Source organism: Gymnoscopelus braueri (genome assembly GCF_963280865.1).
Source record: "Gymnoscopelus braueri genome assembly, chromosome: 9".
In the NCBI taxonomy this organism is placed as follows: Eukaryota; Metazoa; Chordata; class Actinopteri; order Myctophiformes; family Myctophidae; genus Gymnoscopelus; species Gymnoscopelus braueri.
Window position 1 is genome coordinate 5,387,207 of NC_137610.1, and position 23,837 is coordinate 5,411,043.

The window sequence follows — 23,837 nt, forward strand, 5'->3', positions numbered from 1 at the left end:
CTGATATATGTGAATGACATGTCATCGGCCTGCGACTGCAAACTGTTCCTGTTCGCAGATGACTCGGAGACTGCTAGTCTCGGACAGAGACAGGCTGCAGGTTGAGAAAACTCTCAGCTCCGAACTCAACAAGATCTGCATCTGGCTCTCTGACAACAAACTTTCATTACACCTGGGTAAAACTGAATCCATCCTCTTTGGGTCCAGTCCTAACCTTAGCAAGGCAGAGAGTTTCACGATCAAAAGAAAGGATGAAATTACCTACCTGGGCTCCATCTTGGAGGCAAACCTCTCTGGTAACAAAAACGCCGAAAAAGTGATCAAAAATGTCAACCAAACAACACGCAATTTGTGGAGGATTGATCGCCTAGTCAGTAAGAATACTCTGAAGATTTTTGCAGGGGCCCTCATTCAAGGTCATTATGATTATGCATGCACTTCATGGTATCACAACACCTCCAAGGCCTTAAAAACAAGGCTCCAAACATCCCAAAACAAACTTGTAAGGCTACTTCTTGGCCTCAATCACAGAACCCATCTAACCCCTCCTCATTTTGCTAGGATTGGATGGCTTAGGGTTGAGGACAGAGTACAGCAACTTGCTATGGGCCTGGTCTTCAAGATACACCACAACATTGGGATCCCCCTGTATTTGTCAAAATACTTCCAAAATGTTAATGCAGTCCATGATCATAACACCAGAGGCAGCTCCACAAATCATGTTCAACCCAGATTTGGCTCAACTAAGGGAATGAACTCGTTCTCATGCTATTCATCAAAAATGTGGAATGCCCTACCAAAAGGAGTAAAGGAGTGTAAAACCCTACTCACTTTCAAAACTGCCCTAAAGATACACCTTCAGGAGGCTGCAATTCGAAAATGGCCCCTGTCTAAGTCTTAACCTACCCCCCCTCCCCCCCCCCCCCTCCTTCATTTTCCTCTTTTGTATATATATATATATATATTTTTTCTCTCGTCATACCAGTAACCTGAAAGCTGATTGTATGACATTCTGTATAGTAGTGTGTATATCTGTCTGCCTCTTATATGACATCATGATTTGTGTGCATGGGGTTCTCATCTTAAACAAGCTTAGTGCTTAATGAGAGTTTCCAGTTTAGTAGACCTTGTATTGTGAATTTGTACTTAGTTCCATGTACTGTTATGTACTGTCATGTACTATTCTCATGTCTTTCTAAATAAACTACATCAATCAATCAATCAATCATATGTATATTTGTATAAAAATCTTTTGAAATTAGCAGATCTACAAGCTCACTCACAACACACCGCAATGCGACGCGTTGTGAGCTTGTAGATCTGCTATTTTCAAATAGACAAAGTTTAAAAGTTTACTAAAGGTTTCAAATAATTGTAGTGGAGTAAAAGTACAATAATTGCCTCTGAGATGTAGTGGAGTAGAGGTAAAAGTACTGAAAATTGGAAACACTCCAGTAAAGTAAAAAATACCTCAAAATTGTACTTAAGTACAGTACTTCAGTAAATGTACGTATAGTAGTTACTTTACACCACTGCTTCTAACCATGGGGCCAGTTGCACCACCTCACAGTTCAAACTTAGCCTAGTTATAGCTTAAAATGGCTTTTTTAAAAGCCATTTAAGCTATAACTAGGCTAAGTTTGAATTTAGTGTGAGGTGATGCAACTGGCTCCAGAGCTTTTCCTCCGAGGTGGAAAGACTGGTGACGCAAGGTTACTCCAGAGCTAGAAGGTGGGAACTGTCGTCCGTCCGTCCGGTGTTTCCACCCGGACCCGTTAGAGTGCAGCACCGCGCGGCAGTAGTCATGTTAACGTCTGTTTAATTGTGCTTGTGATAGTTTAATGAGTTTAAAGTGTTTCATATGAATAATAACATTTATTTATCATCATTCACATCTTTATCTGAGCCTCCTGCGTCCTAACCCACCGGAGGAGCGCCGACTAGAGGTCAGTTTATCTAATTCACTGAGAGAGGGACTTTTCTCTGAACTGTGTGTGTGTGTGTGTGTGTGTGTTAGTTAATGTAACTCAGAGTGTACACATGGCACCAAATGGACCTCGCAGAGTTACAGACCCATAAGGGTCCATTCATTGTTCCTAGCTAACTATCGCTCATCTAGTCTCTGTCTGTCTGTCTGTCTCTCTGTGTCTTTCTCTATGTCTGTCTGTCTCTCTGTGTCTGTCTGTCTGTCTGTCTGTCTCTCTGTGTCTGTCTCTATGTCTGTCTGTCTCTCTGTGTCTGTCTCTATGTCTGTCTGTCTCTCTGTGTGTCTGTCTGTCTCTCTGTGTCTGTCTCTATGTCTGTCTGTCTCTCTGTGTCTGTCTGTCTGTCTGTGTGTGTGTCTGTGTGTGTGTGTGTGTGTGTGTGTGTGTGTGTGTTCTACTCACTAAGCTAACTAGAGACAGATATAAAGACATTGTTAGCTTAGCTGGCTAATCCATACAAAGTACATAAACAACTGTATTAATGCAAACTGATATTATTGAGCATATTGATTCATCTCATGTGGCTTTTAGTGCATATTGAACAGTAGGGTGACTTGTTTCCATTGTGATCCTATGTATTCAATTAATCAACATAGCATGAAATAACACAAATACAATATCATCAACACATATCACAATTATTTGAGATAATCGCAATATATATTTTTTGCATAATCGTCATCATTTCCATGTTGGAAATAGCCGATCTACAAGCTCACAATGTGTCGTGATGCAACGCGTTTTGAGCTTGTAGATCGTATGTCCACTATTCATATACTGTACATTTATTAAATGATGTAAGAAATGTTATATTTTATTCATAATGTTCACATAATGTTCAACGACAAAAAAACTAAATTACATTGTTAATCACACTTATTTGAGCGACACTTACTTGGAAAATACTCCAGTAAATTAAAAGTACCTCAACATTGTACTTAAGTACAGTACTTGAGTAAATGTACTCGGTTACTTTACACCACTGCCGTCGATAGAGACACACGGCCGGAAGCGGAAGGCCTACAAATTCACGCCCACTTTTGAGACCGTGCCGCTACTCAAGGTCCGTTAGAACGATGAACTGCAGCTGCCAATGCATTCCCTATGAGAGGATATGAGAGTTAGCCTACTTTAAAAATTATCCTACATGAACTGGAGACGATATTGATTTTAATCAAAATATGTTTCCAAATGTATGGAGTGTCTTTGTCAACATATCTTCTTGTTTTCTTAATAGTTGATGTGTTTCACATTTAATTTGCCACTTTAATGAGTTACCCATAATGTTAACACAGCAGAGGGTAGACAGCAGACAGGCATTTCAGTGACATCACTGTCTTTACGAGCGCCGAGCGGCGACCAGTGGCGTACCCACTGTAGAGGCAGGACAGGCGGTCGCCTGCCCAACTAAGATCTCGCCTCCCCTAAAAAACCCAAACAACCGGAAAATGTGTCATTGCGTGCTTAATGTTCTCAAAGTCACGCATCCAACAAGCTTTGAACTGAGCAGATTGGACCTTCTGTTCCAGAGATAATGACCAAAACATCTTGAAAACGGACACTTTCGCCAGTTTTCTGGGTATTGAAAACCTCAAGGGATGCGTCCGTGACGTATATACCATGCGACCACTTAAACTCTAGATCTCCGATGCTAGCGGTTTTGACATACTGATGGAGTATATTATAGTATATTGTGGGTAGTATATCGAGATGACAGATATGGGACATTAAAAAGGATAAATTAAACAAATGGGACAGTTTATTAGAACACAAAAAAAATCGCTACAGCCTCAGTAGTTAACCAGTGAAATTACGGTATTTTACAATGCCTCTCATAGAGATTGCATTGAGAGCTGCAGTTCATCGTTCTAACGGACCTCGAGTAGCGGCGCTGTCTCAAAAGTTGGCGTGAATTTGTAGGCCTTCCGCTTCCGGCCGTGTGTCTCTATCCACTGGAACAAACATGTTTCTACCGCTTTTTTGGGGGAAAAGATGTAGATCTACGTCCTTGGCACTCAATGTGTTAATAGTCCAGTAAAATGTCAACGCGCTGTGAGCTTGTTTTATTTTGGCTAATCTCCCAGAATCCCAGAATATGAATTCTGGGGTTCAAGTGGACTTCATGTGATCTTTGATGAATTTTTGTTTTTTGTTGTTGTGTATTGTTTCTCAGTAATGGCGTCTCTGTGTTGTTGTTTATTTTCCTCAGTAATGACGTCTCTATCAGAGGAAGTGCTCTTGGTGGTGAAGAAGGTTCGTCAGAGGAAACAGGACGGAACCCTTTACCTGATGGCTGAACGCATCGCCTGGGGTCCCGAGGGGAAAGACCGCTTCTCTGTCAGCCACCTGTATGCAGATATACGCTGTGAGTACATATACTTCTCTGTCAGATACCTGTACGCAGATATACGCTGTGAGTACATATACTTCTATGTCAGCCACCTGTATGCAGATATACGCTGTGAGTACATATACTTCTCTGTCAGATACCTGTACGCAGATATACGCTGTGAGTACATATACTTCTATGTCAGCCACCTGTATCCAGATATACGCTGTGAGTACATATACTTCTATGTCAGCCACCTGTATGCCGATATACGCTGTGAGTACATATACTTCTATGTCAGCCACCTGTATGCAGATATACGCTGTGAGTACATATACTTCTATGTCAGCCACCTGTATGCAGATATACGCTGTGAGTACATATACTTCTATGTCAGCCACCTGTATGCAGATATACGCTGTGAGTACATATACTTCTATGTCAGCCACCTGTATGCAGATATACGCTGTGAGTACATATACTTCTATGTCAGCCACCTGTATGCAGATATACGCTGTGAGTACATATACTTCTATGTCAGCCACCTGTATGCCGATATACGCTGTAAGTAAAGTACTGAATGAGTACTGAAGTACAGAGTGCCGCGCTGTGAGCTTGTAGATCTGCTATTTTTGAAATGTTCATGACTTTTTTTCCCCCCGTGCAGATCTACAAGCTCATAGTGCGGCACTCGGTGCTGCGCTGTGAGCTTGTATATCGGCTATTTGTGAATAGCCAAAGTATAAGATAATGGTTACAATCTAAAATGCTGGTCTTAATGGGTTAAAACACAGTTCAGTGGCAACAGGCTTAGCTCTTATTCAGCTTATTCTGAAGCTCCTGTATCCTAATAGATCTTCTTTTGGTCCTAATAGATCTTGTACACAGGTACTAGTGAATCCCCTAATGGATCGTTCGTGTGTGTGTGTGTGTGTGTGTGTGTGTGTGTGTGTGTGTGTGTGTGTGTGTGTGTGTGTGTGTGTGTGTGTGTGTGTGTGTGTGTGTGTGTGTGTGTGTGTGTGTGTGTGTGTGTGTGTGTGTGTGTGTGTGTGTGTGTGTGTGTGTGTGTGTGTTTTAGGTCAGAAGATCAGTCCAGACGGTAAGGCTAAGATCCAGCTGCAGCTGATCCTGCACACAGGAGAGAGCTCCACCTTCCACTTCTCCAACCAGGGCAGTGCCACCACGGACAGAGATGCTGCTAAAGAGCTGCTGCAGCAGCTGCTGCCCAAGTTCAAGAAGAAGGCCAACAAGGAGCTGGAGGAGAAGAACAGGTGAGAGATGTGTTATGGCTTTAGTTAGTGTGGTTGCCCGAATGGGCAACCAGACTATTGTTATAGAGAAACTTTATTCTTTCTTTATAGATAAACAATATTTCAAACCGCATCTCCTCCCACAGTTTATTTTTCCCAATTTAGTGCCATATGTCAAAATGACCGGCTTCACCGGTATTTTGCTAAGAGATTGGTTAAATAGTTTAATTTATATTGATTTATTAGTGCATTAAATTTCCCCATCCGCTTTAATGGGAAAGTGAAAAAACTCAAATTCAAGTATTTTTTGCTCTGAAACAGTAAGAGCTAGAGTTACCAGATTTGGAGGGGAGGTTCATGATTTTGTCCGAAATTATTGAAAAAATACATTACACCAATCGGCCACATGGTGGCGCTATAACAGCCCCCTTTACGTTTTGGCCTATAACTCTTGAACCGTAGGTCGTAAAATCAAAATGGATTTCTTGGGTCACCACGCATCTTCCCATATAGGCCACGCCCATTTGCGTCAGGATAGATTTTCCGCCATTTTGAATTTTCTTCAAAACACACTTTTAGCTCCTTCTCCCATACATTTTGTCCAAATTTCACAAAAATCGGTACACATGATCTCTGGACCCATGCGATAATCTATAATTTTGATAGTCCATACCGTTCGTCCGTAAATGGCTTCCAAAGTTAGAGGGAGGGGCCCGTTTTACAAAAAAGCCCACAAATCACGAACAAAACGTCCAGTCAATCCCAAATTTGAATCACATGTCAAGGGTGGTTTACTCAACAAATCCCCAAAAGCATTTCCACTTTGATCCATAGGGGGCGCCACAAATGCTCAAAATGTAACCTTTTAATGCAAAAACCATCTGTGATGTTTCTAGATAAACTATATTTCGGGCTGCTACTCCTCCCACAGTTTTTTTTGCCCAATTTCGTGCCATATTTCAAAATGACCGGCTTCACCGGGAATCGTGCGCTTGTACTTTGCTAAGAGATTGGTTACATAGTTTAATTGATATTGATTTATTAGTGCATTAAATTTCCCCATCCACTTTAATGGGAAAATGAAAAAATGCCCATTCAAGTATTTTCTTCTCAGAAACCGTAAAGGCTAGAGTTACAAGACTTGCAGGGGAGGTTCATGATTTAGTGCGAAATTATTAAACAAAATTATACACCAGTCGGCCTCATGGTGGCGCTATAACAGCTCCCTTCACGTTTTGGCCTATAACTCTTGAACCGTAGGTCGTAAAATCAAAAAATATTTTCCCCTGGATTCCTTGGGTCATGACGCAACTCCCCATATAGGCCACGCCCATTTGCGTCTGGATAGATTTTCTGCCATTTTGAATTTTCTTCAAAACACACTTTTTGCTCCTTTTCCTACAAATTTTGTCCAAATCTCACACAAATCGGGACAGGTCATCTATGGACCCTTAATAAATAAATCCAAACGGCATTTTGATAGTCCTTACCGTTCGTCCGTAATTGGCTTCCAAAGTTAGTGGGAGGGGCCCGTTTTACCAAAAATGCCAAAAATCACGAACGAAATGTCCAATCGATCCCAAAATTGAATCACATGTCGAGGATGGTTTACTCAACAAATCCCCAAAATAATTTCCACTTTGACCCATAGAGGGCGCCACAAATGCACAAAACGTAACCGTTTGATGCAAAAACATGATTTTTGGGGGGTTCAATCCTCTCTAAATGAAAAGCAAGTGATCTCAGGAGTTACGTGACAATGTAATTGGCACAGCCTCCGACGGTATTCCTCCCAGCGTATTCCTCGAGTCCCGGCGGCAGCGACCGCGACTAGTGTCGCAACCACACTCTGCAATTGCCCTGAATTGCGACGCGTCTAGTTTCAGTGTTGATGTTGACACCAACTTTTGATTTAGTATTAGTCATAGTCTTTTGAATAAAATTCCATTTAGTTTTAGTCATATTTTTGTCATCTGAAATGTTTTACTGGTTTGTCTAGTTTTAGTCGACTAAATATCGTAAGATTATAGTCGACTAAATATCGTAAGATTATAGTCGACTAAATCTACAGTTGATTTAGTCGACTAAAAGTATTTTGGCGGTGCCTTGATGGCGTCGTAATGGCTGATTTTACACTTAGCCGATCTACAAGCTCACAACGACGCGTTGTGAGCTTGTAGGTTTGCTATTTTCAGAGCACACCGAGCGCAACCAGACAAAAAATGACCTTGTCTCTAAAATGACTTGTCTTTTAGTTCTACTGGATCTCTTCTCCACTAGCCCCTCCCTAACATTTTATTCTAGTTGTTATTTGTTGACAAAATTGTCAATATATTTAGTCATAGTTTTAGTCATCGTAGCTTAGTTTTTTTTTTTCATCTAGTTTTCGTCAGTGAAAAAAGGTAGTCGACAAACATTTTCGTCATAGTTTTAGTTTAGTCTATTTGGAAAGTCATAACACATGTTAAAACTATTTGAGGATATGACACAATAAAGTCCAGGACTATTTTCCATCGTGCTCCTCACACACACAACAAATATACTTCATAACAAGACATGTCTGAACAATGAACCATGTACAATAAATAAACACATTATTTCAGACTCCACAAAATACAGTTACCCTATTCTATCCTTTACTAAAACCCTGCTCCCACTCTGGAACCTTGTCTAATAACAAACCCTTGTTAAACGCTTGAATTAAGCAATATTACAGGAGAGGGTGTGCTTTACCGCCATTATTGGCACGCCTGTGATGCGGTCAGGAACGAGGCGAAGCCGAGTTCCGCCAGCATCACAGAAGTGCCAATAATGTAAGGTAAAGCACACCCTCGAGTGTAATATTGCGATTATACAACAGTTACCAACAAAATACATCCAAATGTATTCATATTGTGGAGCAATTCATAATAAAAATGTTTCGCTATTATCCGTTTCCCTGTTAAGAGAAGAGTTTTTCACTGAGACATTAAATAGTCCCTGTAGCAGCGCTATGAGCCTGAGGCACCGTCTCATCAAGACAGCTGAGGGCTGAGCTATCAATGCTTGCGCAGTGGAATGAATTCCAGTAGGCTATATGCTCCGTCGTACGACCGTGTCACGTGGCCAAAATAACTGATCTACAAGCTGACAACGCGTCGCGAACTTGTAGATCAGCTATTTTCGCTGTGCGACACCTGGCAACGCGTTGTGAACTTGTAGATCGGCTATTTTCGCCGTGCTGTTTGTTTTCCTACCGTGGGACAGCGTGACGTCACAGCACAGCTGTGCCATATATGGTCTAATCAGGTGCGGACTGCAGTCCGGAGTGATTTATTAATGTGATTAGGCCCGTGTTATGATGCTGGTTTGAAGCACGGGTAGATAGCTATTTCAACCAATCAGATTGCTTGGTCGGAACTACCTGTTGTATAATGTTTGTTAATTTAACATTAGTTGTTTTATGTCAGAATGTTACAGGAGGATCCGGTGCTGTTCCAGCTCTATAAGGATCTGGTGGTCAGTCAGGTGATCAGTGCAGAGGAGTTCTGGGCCAATCGGCTGAGCCTGAACAACACAGAACACAGTCTGCCCAACAACAAGCAGGAGGTTGGAATCTCTGCTGCTTTTCTGGTGAGACTCACTCACTCACTCACTGACTCACTCACTCACTCACTCACTCACTCACGGCCCATATACACCAGAGAATTTTCGCACACACGCGCATATACGCACACGCGCACTTTTAGATCCAGTCCTATTTTAAAAGTCTGCGTATGGGGGACTCGCGTATCCGCACGCCTGGTGTAGCTGGTATCATTGATAATATATTTGATCTAAACAAACGCGCTGTACGCACCATGGATACACTCACTTTGAAAAGTCTGGTGTAGATCGGCCGTCACACTCACTCACTCACTCACTCACTCACTCACATACTCACATATGGCTTTATGGTGAGTCCATAGATACTGTGTGAATGATGATAAATACCGGTACATAAATGAAAAAAGTAGACGTGCCCCCCCGATATTGACTTAAAACTGTGTTATCGGAAAATATCCGTATTGTTTTTTATGTATTAGTTCAACTGCCAATATGGCATGATATCGGAATTGTAAATTAAGAGTTGGACAATATCGGGAAATCGGATATCGGCAAAAAAGCCAATATCGAGAAAAGAAAAAGGTAATTGAGAAAACACGGACCCCTCTGGGGGTCTGTCTGTTGCAGACGGACATTCAGTGTCTTCTATATTTCTGTGTTGCAGGCAGACATTCGTCCTCAGACAGACGGATGCAACGGGCTGAGGTACAACCTGACGGCTGACATCATTGAGTCCATCTTCAGAACGTATCCAGCAGGTAAAACATCTTCAGAACGTATCCAGCAGGTAAAACATCTTCAGAACGTATCCAGCAGGTAAAACATCTTCAGAACGTATCCAGCAGGTAAAACATCTTCAGAACGTATCCAGCAGGTAAAACATATTCAGAACGTATCCAGCAGGTAAAACATATTCAGAACGTATCCAGCAGGTAAAACAGTCTCTCTTGTAGCTTAAAAGCCAGATGCCAGAGTAGGGCTGCACCATTAATCAACCAAATATCATACATCTATCTATGGGATATATTCTATGCAATCTCATTTCTTAAATGACGATTCCGTTGATGTCTCGCTGCGTTCAGTGTTGACTTAGCAAATATCTGTGTGATTGTCTTGTTTTATTTTTTACATTAAGTATTTAACTGCCAGAGTAATAGTGTCACGCCAGTGCCAGCGAAACTTTTTACCGAAAAGATTTTACCAATCCTTGAAAAATCATGGAATATTTTCCGTGATCGCCTCATTATACGCAGGGGGTTCTAGTAGAATAGGAAAAAATATATATCTGGTAATACATTTCATAGTTGTGGCCAGTTGAATGTGGCTTGTTTTTGCCAAAAAAACTACAGAAACGGAGATAAAGGCATTTTCCTTCAACGAATAGACAGGAAGTAGACAAGTTTTGTTGTCAATTCCCTGTCTGTCGTCATCTGGCAGTGAAAGCATCATTCATAGGGTAGCGAACAGTGGCAACTGGTGGAAAACCACTGAAAACAAGCTCATAGCGCTCAAGCTCATAACGCAGCACCGAGTGCCGCTTTATGAGCTTGTATATCTGCTATTTTTGAATAGCCTAAGAAATCTTAAAATGACACGGATGCGTTCCGGATTGAATTGGATTAATTTGCAACATACTGTAGTTTTACACTACATGTAGTGACGGGGGTGGGGGGGTCCCTGCTTCATCTCTCTCTCTCTCTCAGCTAAGGGGTCCTTGGCCCTGAACAAAAACATAGAGGACCCCCTGATCTACTGTGGTGGTTGTGTTTGGTGTGTTTTACAGTGAGAATGTTCCTCACACCATGGTGGTTGTGTTTGGTGTGTTTTACAGTGAGAGAGAAGTACAGTGAGAACGTTCCTCACACCATGACGGAGAAGGACTTCTGGACGCGGTTCTTCCAGTCCCACTACTTCCACAGAGACCGCATCAACACCGGGACACAGGACATCTTCTCTGAGTGCGCCAAGCAGGACGAGAAAGGTACGCTCTCATCTAGTGCTACTCAAAATGTTTTACTTGAGTAAAAGTATCAATACTGCAATGTAGAAATACTCTGTTACAAGTAAAATACCTGTGTTCAAAATGTTACTTGAGTAAAAGTACAAAAGTATTGGCTTCAAAATGAGTAAAAGTACAAAAGTATTGGCATCAAAATATACTTAAAGTATCAAAAGTAAAAGTACTAAAATGTTTGAAAATAGCAGATCTACAAGCTCGCTTTGTGAGTGTGAGGGTAGCACAATCTGTGCTCTCCTTCAAAACTCTTCTGAAAACACACCATGCTGGGAAAGCATCTGCAATTTTAAGATTTATTTGGCTATTCAAAAATAGCAGATCTACAAGCTCATAGCGCGGCACTGAGCTTGTAGATCAGCTGTTTTTGAAAAATCATGTAAATCTTTATATAATTTTTTTCAAGCAAACAAATTATAATGCCTTCCCAGCCTTAACGGGGTGGTTGGTACTGCTGTAACTAGTCTATTCTGTTGATAATGTGTTTTTGTTACTTCTTTTTTTGTTGTCTTTAAATCACTTTGTGACTTTGTTCAGAAAAGCGTTATACAAATACATTCATTATCATTATGAACCTCGCTCATGTAGATCAATCCAGTAATTTAAAAGCATTTTTATTTATTTATTTCTTAACCCATTAACTCATTCAGTGCCCGGCTTATTTATGGCAGTTTGGCTCTGAGTGCCACAGCCAAAATTCATTGTAAAAAGAAAGTGCTTAGGAGCCGAGATACAGCCTTTTTCAGTAAGAAGTTAAACAAAGAGTGAATGGAGCAGAATATTTTCGAATCATGATATCTTGGGTTCTGAACTTTTTTATTTATTTTTTGGACGTCTTAGACGTCCAGTGGCACTCAGGGCTTATATTAACGGACGTCTTAGACGTCCAGTGGCACTGAATGAGTTAAGACCTTGAACGCATCTCTGTCACTTTGGCAGCTATTAAAAAATAGCAGATCTACAAGCTCATAGCGTGGCACCGAGTGCCGCGCTACGAGCTTGTAGATCTGCTATTTTTGAAAAATCGTGAAAATTTGTGCAAATCTTTGAATATATATTGTTTTAAAGCAAACATTTTTAACTCAAATCTTTGCTTCTGGGGGGTCCCTGGAACAAGATGGGGGTCTGTGACCAAATACATATCATTTTGGGTGTCCTTGACATGAAAAAGTTTGCGCACCACTGATATAGAAACATACGCGTTATTTTTTTTCAGAATGCTTTTGGGAATTAGAAGACATTTGTAGAATCGGCTTCAGGTCTTAATGGGTTATAATCAACAAATCCACATGAAAACATTGTTATGATTGTTAAACACTACGTGCTGCGACCGCCGACCGGTGTGTTGGGAAAGTGTGCCATCTAGTGTCTGAATGTTGCTATTGCTCCTTCACTGTGTGGTCTTGTAGGTCTGATTCACTGTGTGGTCTTGTAGGTCTAAAGAACATGGTGGTTGAAGGGGTGAAGAATCCTCTGGTGGACCTGCTGTCTATGGAGGACAAAAGCACAGAGGAGGTGAGAGCGTCTCCACAGCAGATCATTTAAACCCATTGAGACCGCGAAAGCATCTGTCATGTTAGATTTTAACCACTTTAACCGTTATTTTATACTTTGGGCTATTGAAAAATAGCAGATCTACAAGCTATGAGATATGAGTTGCTCTACAAGCTCACGATATGCTTGTATCTGATCTGCTGTAATGAAAAGATTTGTATACATTTTGAACTTGTGAAATGGGACATTCTGCACAATGAGTACTTTTAAAGTATATTTTGATGCCGATACTTTTGTACTTTTAAAAAATTCAAGGAATGCCATGAATTATAGAGCTATAACTAAACGTTTGATTTTAATGCCATACTAATGGCATACTTTGCCATTCTATGTTACGCAAAATTAGCAAAAATAGCAGATCTACAAGTAGCCCTAGAATGTCTGTCATCTTACATACATTTCATGCATTTCAAATAGACAGTCATAGATCGGTCTGGCCGACGCGCTGTGTAGTGCAAGATTTGCGCGGCGTCAAACTGCTCTAAACTCCGTCTGTACTCACCCAATAATTAATTCCTAAGACTTGGAGTCAGATATTGTCCTCTAGTTTCATATCCATTTGAAAGTTCTGCCAGAAAACGTGTGTTTAGTAAAATATCTCCACGTTTCCACGAGCTGCACACAAACGACTTTCTGTACGGGCGAGGGGCCTGGAATGAGTGCAGGACTGAATATATCTAAACTTCCTTTAGGACGCACAAATGTTTGGGGCACACAATTGGCAGGTTATGTGATTCATTACCCCGCACCAATCACAACGCACCTGTCAATTGTGTGCCCCATTCGTTTGTGCTTCCCTGTGTCAATTTATGATGACGTTTGTGGTGATCAGAGGAAGTTTTGATTAATTCGGTCCTTCACTCAAGTCTGGCCCCTCTCCCGTACAGAAAGTCGTCCGTGTGCAGTAGGGCGGGACCGTACCTATGTTCCCCAGGTTCTATGTTCCCCAGGTTCTATATATGTTCCCTGCTTTCCTAGGAGAGCGGGGAATATAGGACCTAACCTAAACCTAACCCTAACCATAACCTTAGTGGGGAACATAGAACCCGGGGAACATAGGTATGACCCCTGTGCAGCTTGTGGAAACGTGGAGATATTTGACTTATCACACGTTTTCTGGCAGAACTTTCAAATGGATATGAAACTAGAGGACAATATCTGACTCCAAGTCTTAGGAATTAATTATTGGGTGAGTACATACGCCGTTTAGAGCAGTTTAATGCCGCGCAAATCCTGCACTACACAGCGTGTCGGCCAGACCGATCTATGACTGTCTATTTGAAATACATGAAATGTATGTAAGATGACAGACATTCTAGGGATAATCTACAAGCTCAAAACGTGTCGCGGTGCGACGCGTTTTGAGCTTCTACTATTTTTCTATTTTTGAATATGAATCCAGAAAAGTGACATTTTTATTGAATACAAAATTCATTTAGTTATACTTGTGTTAACTTTATGAACTTAAATACAAATACATTGGACATAAAAAAGACAACATACTTGTAATACTAGTCATTAAGCTACTAATATAGACTGAAGTAATTAAAGTGTGGTTTAGAATTGTAACAGCTGAAATCAATAATATATCAGTATTCTGATATTAACCTGCGGGCCGCATTAAGTGAAGGTGGGGGCCGCATGTGGCCACGGGCCGCCAGTTGCCCATGTATGGTGTAGCCTGTGAGGAGTGAGGACACATTTTCACACTCACTTGTAAACCTGTTATACAAAGTAGCTATTTGGGTACCTGGCTCGTGAATCTACGGGGGGGGGGCGTTCTAGCGTGCACTTTCAGCTTGCACTTGTATAACACTGCGGTGTTCCACAGGGCTACGGTCTGGTCTTTTATGTTGTACCATGGTGTTCCACAGGGCTACGGTCTGGTCTTTTATGTTGTACCATGGTGTTCCACAGGGCTACGGTCTGGTCTTTTATGTTGTACCATGGTGTTCCACAGGGCTACGGTCTGGTCTTTTATGTTGTACCATGGTGTCTGGTCTTTTATGTTGTACCATGGTGTTCCACAGGGCTACGGTCTGGCGGCTCTGGCCTCGGCCTTCAGCTCCACTAAGACGGTGAAGGATAACAGCAACTCTGCCATCATCAAGCGTTTCAACCACCACAGTGCCATGGTGCTGGCTGCAGGGCAACGCAAAGGGTGAGAACTACGACTAACCAATCTGTGTAATTTTACATTTCTTTGGCTATTCTGCTGTGCAAATCTTTATATACACACACGCACGCACGCACGCACGCACGCACGCTTGTTATTTTGTTATTTAATTTTCATATAGTTTGTCTAGCTGCGGTTTTGAACACATACAATGGTTCCACCAGCAGAGAGCCGCAAATAGACACCTCAATCGCCTCACTCACTCATCCCCCCCAAACAGGCCCAAACAGTGTCTACGTCAAACCGGATGTGACGTGTTCTCAGATTATAATATATAATATATAATAATTATTATATATAATAATCAGAATAGCGCGATCAGAGATTAAACAATGAACGCGCGTCTAACGCGTCGACGGCCGACTGGACAAACTACAATTGACGCGTTATCGAGTCAACCGCAGTCAAAGAGTAAAAAAAAAAAAAAAAAGCAGATCTACAAGCTCATAGTGCGGCACTCGGTGCCGCGCTATGAGCTTGTAGATCTGCTATTTTTTTAATTTCCCCGGAAGTTTTTCAGAAAACTGTTTTAGGATTTAGAAGGCATTGTTTTGTGATCTTTGTTGACGGTGCTTTTTAAAGGGACGCCCCCCCCAGCTGTGAGACCGGCAGTACCGACGGAAACTCCAGGGATTCAGACGTGTTCCATCCTCCTGGCAAGAAGGTGAGCTGTGTCTCTTTTAGCCACAGAGAGGCCATTTGCTTTATTAGTTTAATTTAATGGGTTTTAACGTTTCATGGTGAACATCTTCTCAGGTGAGATTAGAAGAAACCACAGAGTATGAGGATATGCAAACTGAAAACAGACCAAAAACCCTGGCTCTGAACCTCAAGAAATCTGACAGGTAATATTTATTTTATATATTTATCTAATGTCTTTTGAATTTGTATATGTTTGTTTGTGCGTCGATAGATTGGTTGGTTGTTGATGCTCTGTTTTGAACCTTGTACAGCACTACGGTGTGCTTCGGTTGTTTTACATGTGCTTTATAAATAAAGTTTGGTTTCATTTGATTTAATTGAAGGTATTCCCACGGGCCGGTGCCGCTCCTGTCTCAGCACTACAGCAGCAGTCAGGATATCATCAGCTCCGTCAGCCACATCCAGCATGAGATGAGAGACTACACACCTAACCTCACCCAGGTTATTATTATTATTATTACTACAGACCTAACCTCACCCAGGTTACTATTATTGTCTCCGCCAGGCCGAAAGGCATGGCGAGAGAGTATGTTTTACCCCCGGCCCCTGTACGTCCGTCCGTGTGTCCGTCCGTCCGTGTGTCCTGTGCTGTCCGTGTGTTAGCAGCTAATCTCTGGCACCGTTGGCCCGGTTGCTGCGAAACTGTGCACACCCACTCCCTGGATGCCAATTCAGAACCTCTGCCCCACATTTTTCACATGGGCCTGTCATAGCGCCACCAGGAAGCCGATGTGTGCAAAACCCATTTTCCCCCATTACTCCTACAGCTTTTATTCAAACGTCATGCAAATTGGTACACAGTATCTCTATAGTCATGTGATCAACCCGCATCTGTCCGATTTCCCATATTCCATCGTCATTGGCTAAGGTCGGCTTCCAAAGTTTGCAGGATTGGTCCGTTTTGAACAAACTGCCTCAAATCATGAACACAGCTTGCCATTTCCATAAAATTGCATAAGTGGATGCAGAGTTTGGTGTCCTGTAAATAAGTGCATGCATAAGGTGTGATGCAGAGTTTGGTGTCCTGTAAATAAGTGCACGCTTAAGGTGTGATGCAGAGTTTGGTGTCCTGTAAATAAGTGCATGCAGAAGGTGTGATGCAGAGTTTGGTGTCCTGTACTCAGGTGTTGACCAGCGGCATGGCCACGTCTGCCATCGTAGCTCTGTCACCAGGGGGCGCCCTCATGCAGGCGGGAACACAGCAAGCCATAAACCGTAAGTATTCCACTCATTTTGTCCCTGTTGTATTCCCACTATGGCATGTAGTAGAAGTACTTTTGTTTTTCAAATGCAAAGCAAGCAGAGTTAATTTTTCACAGTACATTTTAGTCATAGTCTTTTGAATAAAATTCCCATTTAGTTTTTTATATTTTCATATTTTAGTAATTTGAAATGTTTTAGTTGACTTAATATCATCAGATTTTAGTCGACTAAATCTACTGTTGATTTAGTCAACTAAAATGTATTTTAGCGGGCCGTGATGATGTCATAATGCATGATTTATACTTAGCAGTGTGCTGAAAACAGCCGAATTTGTAGATCAGCTGTTTTCCTAGCGTGATACCCACACACAACCAAGCATTAAATGACTAGTCTTAAGGTCATTTCAGACGGGAAGCGACTGAAGCGCCTATGTAATTCATTTTCAATGAGAGGCGGGCGATTATATGGGACGCGCGGAGAAGTCGAGGTGCGTTGAGGCGAGCGGGCGCGGTCCCGTGAAATTCTCGCGCTCGTGCTCGTTTGTGCACACGCACGCGGGCGTCAAGAGCTGGATTGTTGCAAGCTTTCCTTTCCCCTGCACCGTGCAGGAGGACAAAACAACAATCATCGCTACGCGATCCGACCGGTAACACCCACATCCACTCTGTTAAGACCTTTAGTTCTAATGAAATGGTGAAGTGCTTGTTGTGTTTTTGTATTGTTGTAGAGATGGTGCCCAAGGAGGTGCAGGAGGAGCTGAAACATCTCTACACGGCCGTAGGAGAGCTGCTGAGACACTTCTGGTCCTGTTTCCCCGTCAACACTCCCTTCCTGGAGGAGAAGGTCAGTCTGCCAGAGAGCACTTTATTATTAACCAGCTGAACCCCAGCATCCATGATATTCTGGAGGGGGGAACTTTAGCCAAAAATAGCCGATCTACAAGCTCACAACGTGTCACGTTGTGATGCGTTGTGAGCTTGTAGATCTGCTATTTTTTGGTGAAGAGATTTGGCCCCAGTACAGAGCTAACTCAGGTCCATGAACCGTCAATCTCTGGCAGTTAACTCATTCACTGCCACAATTATTGCTGGCCGCGTTTGCCCACTGCCAGAGATTTTTAATTGAAAAAAAAAAAGTACTCAGGAGCCGAGATACAGCATTTTTAAGTTAACAAGGAAGTGGATGGGAGTCTAGATCTTCGAAAAATCATACCTCCTTGGTCTTTGGGTCAAATTGAAAAAAATTAATAAAAAAAAGATTTTTTTTTTTTTAATTAAAATTACGTTTTTTACGTCAGTGGCAGTATTGGTAAACAGGAATAATTACGTCAATTACGTCAGAGGCAGTTAAAGAGTTAATGGTCAAAAACCTCCTAACTCCACTTGAGCTGTATTTGGGTAAAGTGATGATAATATAAGGACACATTCAAGTATCTGACAATGTATAAAGTCACCATACCAACTTTGATGAGGCAGTGTTGTGTTGTTATAAAAACATGTTTTTGTTTTTTCATTTCCTGAAAAGTTAATATTTTGGACAACAGAGATGTTTGTTCTCTTTCATTTATCCTCTCATTTTCTTCCTTCATGCAGGTGGTGAAGATGAGGTCCAACCTGGAGAGGTTCCAGGCCACAAAGCTGCATCCGTTTCAAACCAAAGTCCAACGGCAATATCTGAACACAAACGTAAGTCTGTCTGTAGCATTTATGATGTTTCAATATCTGAACACAAACATAAGTCTGTCTGTAGTATTTATGATGTTTCAATATCTGAACACAAACATAAGTCTGCCTGTAGTATTTATGATGTTTCAATATCTGAACACTAACGTAAGTCTGTCTGTAGCATTTATGATGTTTCAATATCTGAACACAAACGTAAGTCTGTCTTTAGTATTTATGATGTTTCAATATCTGAACACAAACATAAGTCTGCCTGTAGTATTTATGATGTTTCAATATCTGAACACAAACATAAGTCTGCCTGTAGTATTTATGATGTTTCAATATCTGAACACAAACATAAGTCTGCCTGTAGTATTTATGATGTTTCAATATCTGAACACAAACGTAAGTCTGCCTGTAGTATTTATGATGTTTCAATATCTGAACACAAACATAAGTCTGTCTGCAGTATTTATGATGTTTCTAAAAGGACAATGGCATGATGGTATGATACATATATCATTAAATACCGTACCAGCGTTAATTTTGTCATCACATTTTGATAGTTTTAGTGTTTGTCATAATCTTTTGAATACAATTCCATTTAGTTGTATTCATCTGAAATATTTGAGTTTTGTCTTAGTTAAGTCTAGAGTTTATTTAGTCAACTAAAAGTTGTTGGCAGGCCTTGATGGCATCGTAATGCCTGATTTATTCTTTGTGCCGTGTACTTTTTATTGATCTGCTGTGTGCCAAAGCAGATCTACAAGCTCAAAACGCGTCACTTCACCCCGTGTTTCGAGCTTGTAGATCTGCTACTTTTGTGTGACGCTGTAGTATGATCAAGTAGGACGTTAATTTAGGAAAAAAAATCAAAAACTTAAAATCTAGAGATAAGAGGTTTCATATGATCTTAATGTCCCGCAGCTGACAGGACATCTGGAGGAGATGATCCAGGTGGCCTACAATAAGTTCCAGACCTGGCAGAACCGTCGCATGTTACGAAAAACCTGAAGCTGTGAGACGGAAACCGTCAAAGAGACGATGGTCAAAGCGAGAGGACAGACAAGATGGACATAGATACAGACACACAGACAGACACACGGACAGACGGACGTACAGACGGCCTGCTGGACTCTACAGCTGAAGCCGCTGGGAACGTTGAGAACAACAAAACAAAGCATCCATGAAAATGACGAAGATTTTTTTCGGAGGATGGCGATATTGTTTCAACAACAGAGACTTAAAAAAAAAAAAAAAACCCTATCTCACTCACACTTCGTTTGTAAATTAGTTTCTTTAACTTTTTCCCCCCGTTTTTTGCATTTTCTCCGTCAGGATGAGAAGGATGAATGATGTTGTTCTTGTTAATGGTTGAATGGGACTTTTTAAAATAAAATAAAATATAAAAATGGTATAAATATGACCAAAGTGGAGAGACACGGTGGGGTAACGGCACCCCCCTCTGGACACAGAGGGTACTGAGGTGGTGATGTGTGTCAAAGGGTTAAGAGTATGAGCTGGTTGTGTGAGGTCAGAGGTCAAGCTTTCTGACCCGTTTAGGACACAAACCGGGGGTCGGGTTCAGCGGTCAGAGAGGTCAGGGTTCAGTTGGTCCGCGGTCAAACCTCAGGCCGGAGTAGGAGGACAGTGGATCTAAAAAAGTGGATTTTTCTTTTTCTTCGAGGACCCCCTAGGGTTTGGTTGGTGTGCAGTAAAGGGATATTTCACTTTCGAACATGTTTGGGGTCATTTTAACGTCTACTCAGGCTTTTGAGTTTCACCCCCAGACCTGAGGTTCTGATTCTACAAACAGTTTTTCAGAAAAATACATATGTTGCTATATCAGTGGTTCTCTAACCTTTTCATGTCAAGAACCCCCAGAATTATCTGTATTTGGTTCTGGTGACTGATATTGTCCTTATAATGCGTGAGGGCGGCCGTGCTTTTTCAATGACTTTTCATGTATTTTTTTTTTATAATTTCTATTGGAAAATTAAAAAATAAATTTGTAAAATAAATGAGAAAATAAATTTGTAAAATAAATGAAAAAAGTAATGGAAAAATCACGAAACCCCTTACGTATTAGAAGGTGTTTTCAATGAATCTTAACATGTATAAATTAAAATGGAGTTTGAATTTACGACTGGTTTGTATGGGACGAGGGCGTGTCTGATAAAATAAATGTATATCAAAAATCAAAAATTCTGAACCAAACAACTTAAGGTGGTGAAACACAAAAGGCTGAGTAGACGATAAAATGACCACAGACATGTTCTAAAGTGAAATATCCCTCTAAATGGACCCCTAATAACTCAAGAGTTGGTAAAGGGATAGTTCACCCCCCCCCCCCAAAAAAAAAGAAAATCCTATGGATTAGTCTCCCCATGGAGACTTGAATTCATGGATATTTTTTTTGTTTTTTGTCGCATTCCTAAAACAATAATTTGATTCATAATTTGATCATTTGGTAAACAGCGGCTCCGGTAGGAGACACAAAGGAGACCGTTTGTGTCTCCTACCGGAAATGATTGGCTTAGGAATGCGACACAAATTAAACAAAATATCCATGAATTCAAGTCTCCATGGGGTGACTAATCCATAGGAAAAAAAGTCGTTTTGGGGGTGAACTATCCCCTTAAGGGTCCATATGGTTTCTAACGTATCAATAATTTAGCTGGGGAACCTCATTGGAAGCTCCTCAAGGAGGGTCCCTTGAGACCCTCTGGTTTTAGGAGAGTGATTCTAGCAATACTGTAAAGACATTTACACACGGTAGTGCTTGTAGGACGAGCATAAATAAAGCACCGATTCATACTTAGTTTGCACGCTAGTGTTGCATTATCCCGTAAAATAGCAGATCTACAAGCTCACACGAATGTGACGCGGTGTGAGCTTGTAGATCTGCTATTTACTTGAGCTATATGACACCAGCGGCGCGTAACTTAAAGGGATAATTCACGCAAAACAACTTTTTTCCTATGGATTAGTCACCCCATGGATATTTTTTTGTTTGTCTCATTCAGACTGAAAAGACCTAAAACTTTTCGATGACCAGCGGACCGGTAGGCAGCGGTTCCGGTAGGAGACACAAAGGATACTCTTTTGTGTCTCCTACCGGAACCGCTGCCGGTCATCAAAATTATTGTTTTAGGAATGAGACACAAACTAAAAAAAAATATCCATGAATTCAAGTCTCCATGGGGTGACTAATCCATAGAAAAAAAAGTCATTTTGGGGGTGAACTATCCCTTTTAAGTGTAAGTGAGGCTTCTAAAGCACTGGTTGTAGATCATGTGACATCTGCAACCGTCTGTCTGCACTGAAGAAGATGTGAAACATGTTCTGAATAAAGAGAAACATTCATGTTCATGTTGCTGTCTCTGTCTCTCTCTCTGTCATGTTGCTTTATCTTTATGATTCTGTTGGTTGTAGTGATGCTTTAGTAACCACTTCATTCATTCAGATCGGGAAAGCATCTGTCATTTTTATATATTTTTTCTTTGAACAATTGAACATTTTGCACATTTCTGAACCACTGATATAGAAACATACGATTTTCAAAAAACTGTTAGGATTTAGAAGACATTTGTAGAATCCCTCGAAGCAAAGATTTGAGTTACAAATGTTTGCTTACATGTAACTATATATATATTCAAAGATTTGCACACATTTTCAAAACATTTAAAAAATAGCAGATCTACAAGCTCATAAGTGCTGCACTATGAGCTTGTAGATCTGCTGTTTTTGAATAGCCAAAGAAATCTAAAGATGACACAGATTATTTCCCGGTCTGAATGAGTTAACGCCCTTTTCTTTGAGACATTAACGGGTATTTCACTTGAATCTTTAGTGATTTCCAGTCAAACACTGAATTGCATCTCTTAATGCCGGTATCTCAGCATTCAGTGTGTGATTGTGTTTATCTCCTGTAGACTCAGTGTGTTGTTTCAGAGGAAGGACAGAGGGATGTGTGTTACTGTGTTATCTCCTGTAGACTGATGTGTGTTGTTTGACTTTCAGAGGAAGGGTAGAAGGATGAAAGGATAGAGGGATGGAGCCTCCTGTCTCTCTGGACAGATCAGCTTTCAATCGATTGAACCTAATGGACCCTAATGGATCATACCACTTTAGAACTGGCCTCACTCTAATGGACTGTACCATTTTAGAACTGGCCTCACTCTAATGGATCGTACCACTGTTTAAACCTCGACATTAATGACTGAATGACTCTCAACTAAATGGTGCGTCGTTTTCTGCAATGATTTATACCATTATGAGACACACACACACACACACACACACACACACACACACACACACACACACACACACCTAGCTCAGTGTGTGTGTTTATCTATCTATCTATCTATCTATCTATCTATCTATCTATCTATATATCTTTTTTTTTAACCTCATGTTGACCATTCAAAAATATAAGTACAACTTATGCTTATTTTTGAAACTTTTTGAGAAATATAAAAACATGTGATTTTATTAATTGTTTTGTATAATTTTGATTGTCTTCTTTTTTTTTCATATATCTTCTCTTCTGGGGGTCCCTGGCACAAAACCTTTTCAGATGAGGGGGTCCGCGGCCAAAATACATATTAACTTGAGGGTCTTTGGCACGAAAAACTCCTGACAACTGCTTCGAGGGGAAACACATTCTGACGCGGTAACACATTCTGATGGGGGAACACAACTTGGCATAACAGCGCCGGCCGCTGGGCTGACCCACAGTGTTGCCATGTCTGCTTATTATCAGCGAATTTGGGCATGTTTTCCTGTATTGTCGTTTGTAAATATTGGTGGTTGTGGTTTTTTGTGCTTGTTTCTAAAGTGAGCCATTTCCCAAATAGCAAAGTGGTAAAACCTGGCCTATTTGTATAGTTGCTTCTTTTGGGCTTGTTTTTCATAGACCTTGGCCGCTTGTTTCTTTCCACAATGTGGCAACACAGTGAAGGAACCGCCCACAACAAACTGTGAGCTGCTGTTTCAGAGATTCTCTGGATGTGAATCAGATAGAAGTGAAACTAGAGACTCACTCACACAACCATGGATCTATAAACTACTACAACGGTTTACTGCATTAACAGATCAGACGTGAAAAGGTAAGAAGTAATGCTGCAACGACCTTTATAGCTGCCACTGTATGTATAACATTATTATTATTATTATTACTACTATTATGACCTCGACCACAGTATGTAAACACAGTTTAATAGGACTGTCATTGTGTTGTTTTAACATTATAATACACAGACAAACTAAAGATAAAGTTGCTTCTTTTGCACCAAAACCCGGAAACTTTACTTTACTAACACACCAAAAAATTTGAGTTACACCGAAAGTGGTGCCTTGTGAAATGTGGC

The 23,837-nt window shown here is 41.0% G+C and overlaps 2 protein-coding genes across 3 annotated transcripts in view; both read left to right on the plus strand.

Moving 5' to 3' along the window:
- Nucleotides 1-1,790: 1,790 nt before the first annotated feature.
- On the plus strand, nt 1,791-21,507 carry gtf2h1 (general transcription factor IIH, polypeptide 1). The gene is made up of 15 exons (XM_080437834.1): nt 1,791-1,946; nt 4,195-4,350; nt 5,393-5,585; nt 9,014-9,176; nt 9,814-9,907; nt 10,981-11,130; nt 12,599-12,678; nt 14,748-14,878; nt 15,476-15,557; nt 15,650-15,738; nt 15,919-16,036; nt 16,720-16,810; nt 17,526-17,641; nt 18,391-18,483; nt 19,390-21,507. Exons 2-15 carry the CDS (start codon nt 4,197-4,199, stop codon nt 19,474-19,476), a joined length of 1,641 nt encoding a protein of 546 aa, XP_080293960.1. The 5' UTR covers nt 1,791-1,946; nt 4,195-4,196; the 3' UTR covers nt 19,477-21,507.
- A 1,948-nt stretch (nt 21,508-23,455) lies between these two features.
- The window catches only part of hps5 (HPS5 biogenesis of lysosomal organelles complex 2 subunit 2), a 55,807-nt gene continuing 55,425 nt past the window's right edge, over nt 23,456-23,837 (plus strand). Inside the window, exon 1 of one of the 2 annotated variants that reach the window (XM_080438764.1) lies at nt 23,456-23,576. The gene's annotated coding sequence lies outside the window, so the exon portion shown is untranslated. The remainder of the gene's footprint in view (nt 23,577-23,837) is intronic. The other variant, XM_080438765.1, reaches the window with a different exon arrangement.

Coding starts and splice junctions, on each gene's coding strand:
- gtf2h1 (XM_080437834.1), top strand. CDS start 4,197: ATGACGTCTCTATCAGAGGAAGTGCTCTTGGTGGTGAAGAAGGTTCGT. Junction 11,131..12,598: donor CGCCAAGCAGGACGAGAAAG/GTACGCTCTCAT, acceptor GTGGTCTTGTAG/GTCTAAAGAACATGGTGGTT. Junction 12,679..14,747: donor AGGACAAAAGCACAGAGGAG/GTGAGAGCGTCT, acceptor GGTGTTCCACAG/GGCTACGGTCTGGCGGCTCT.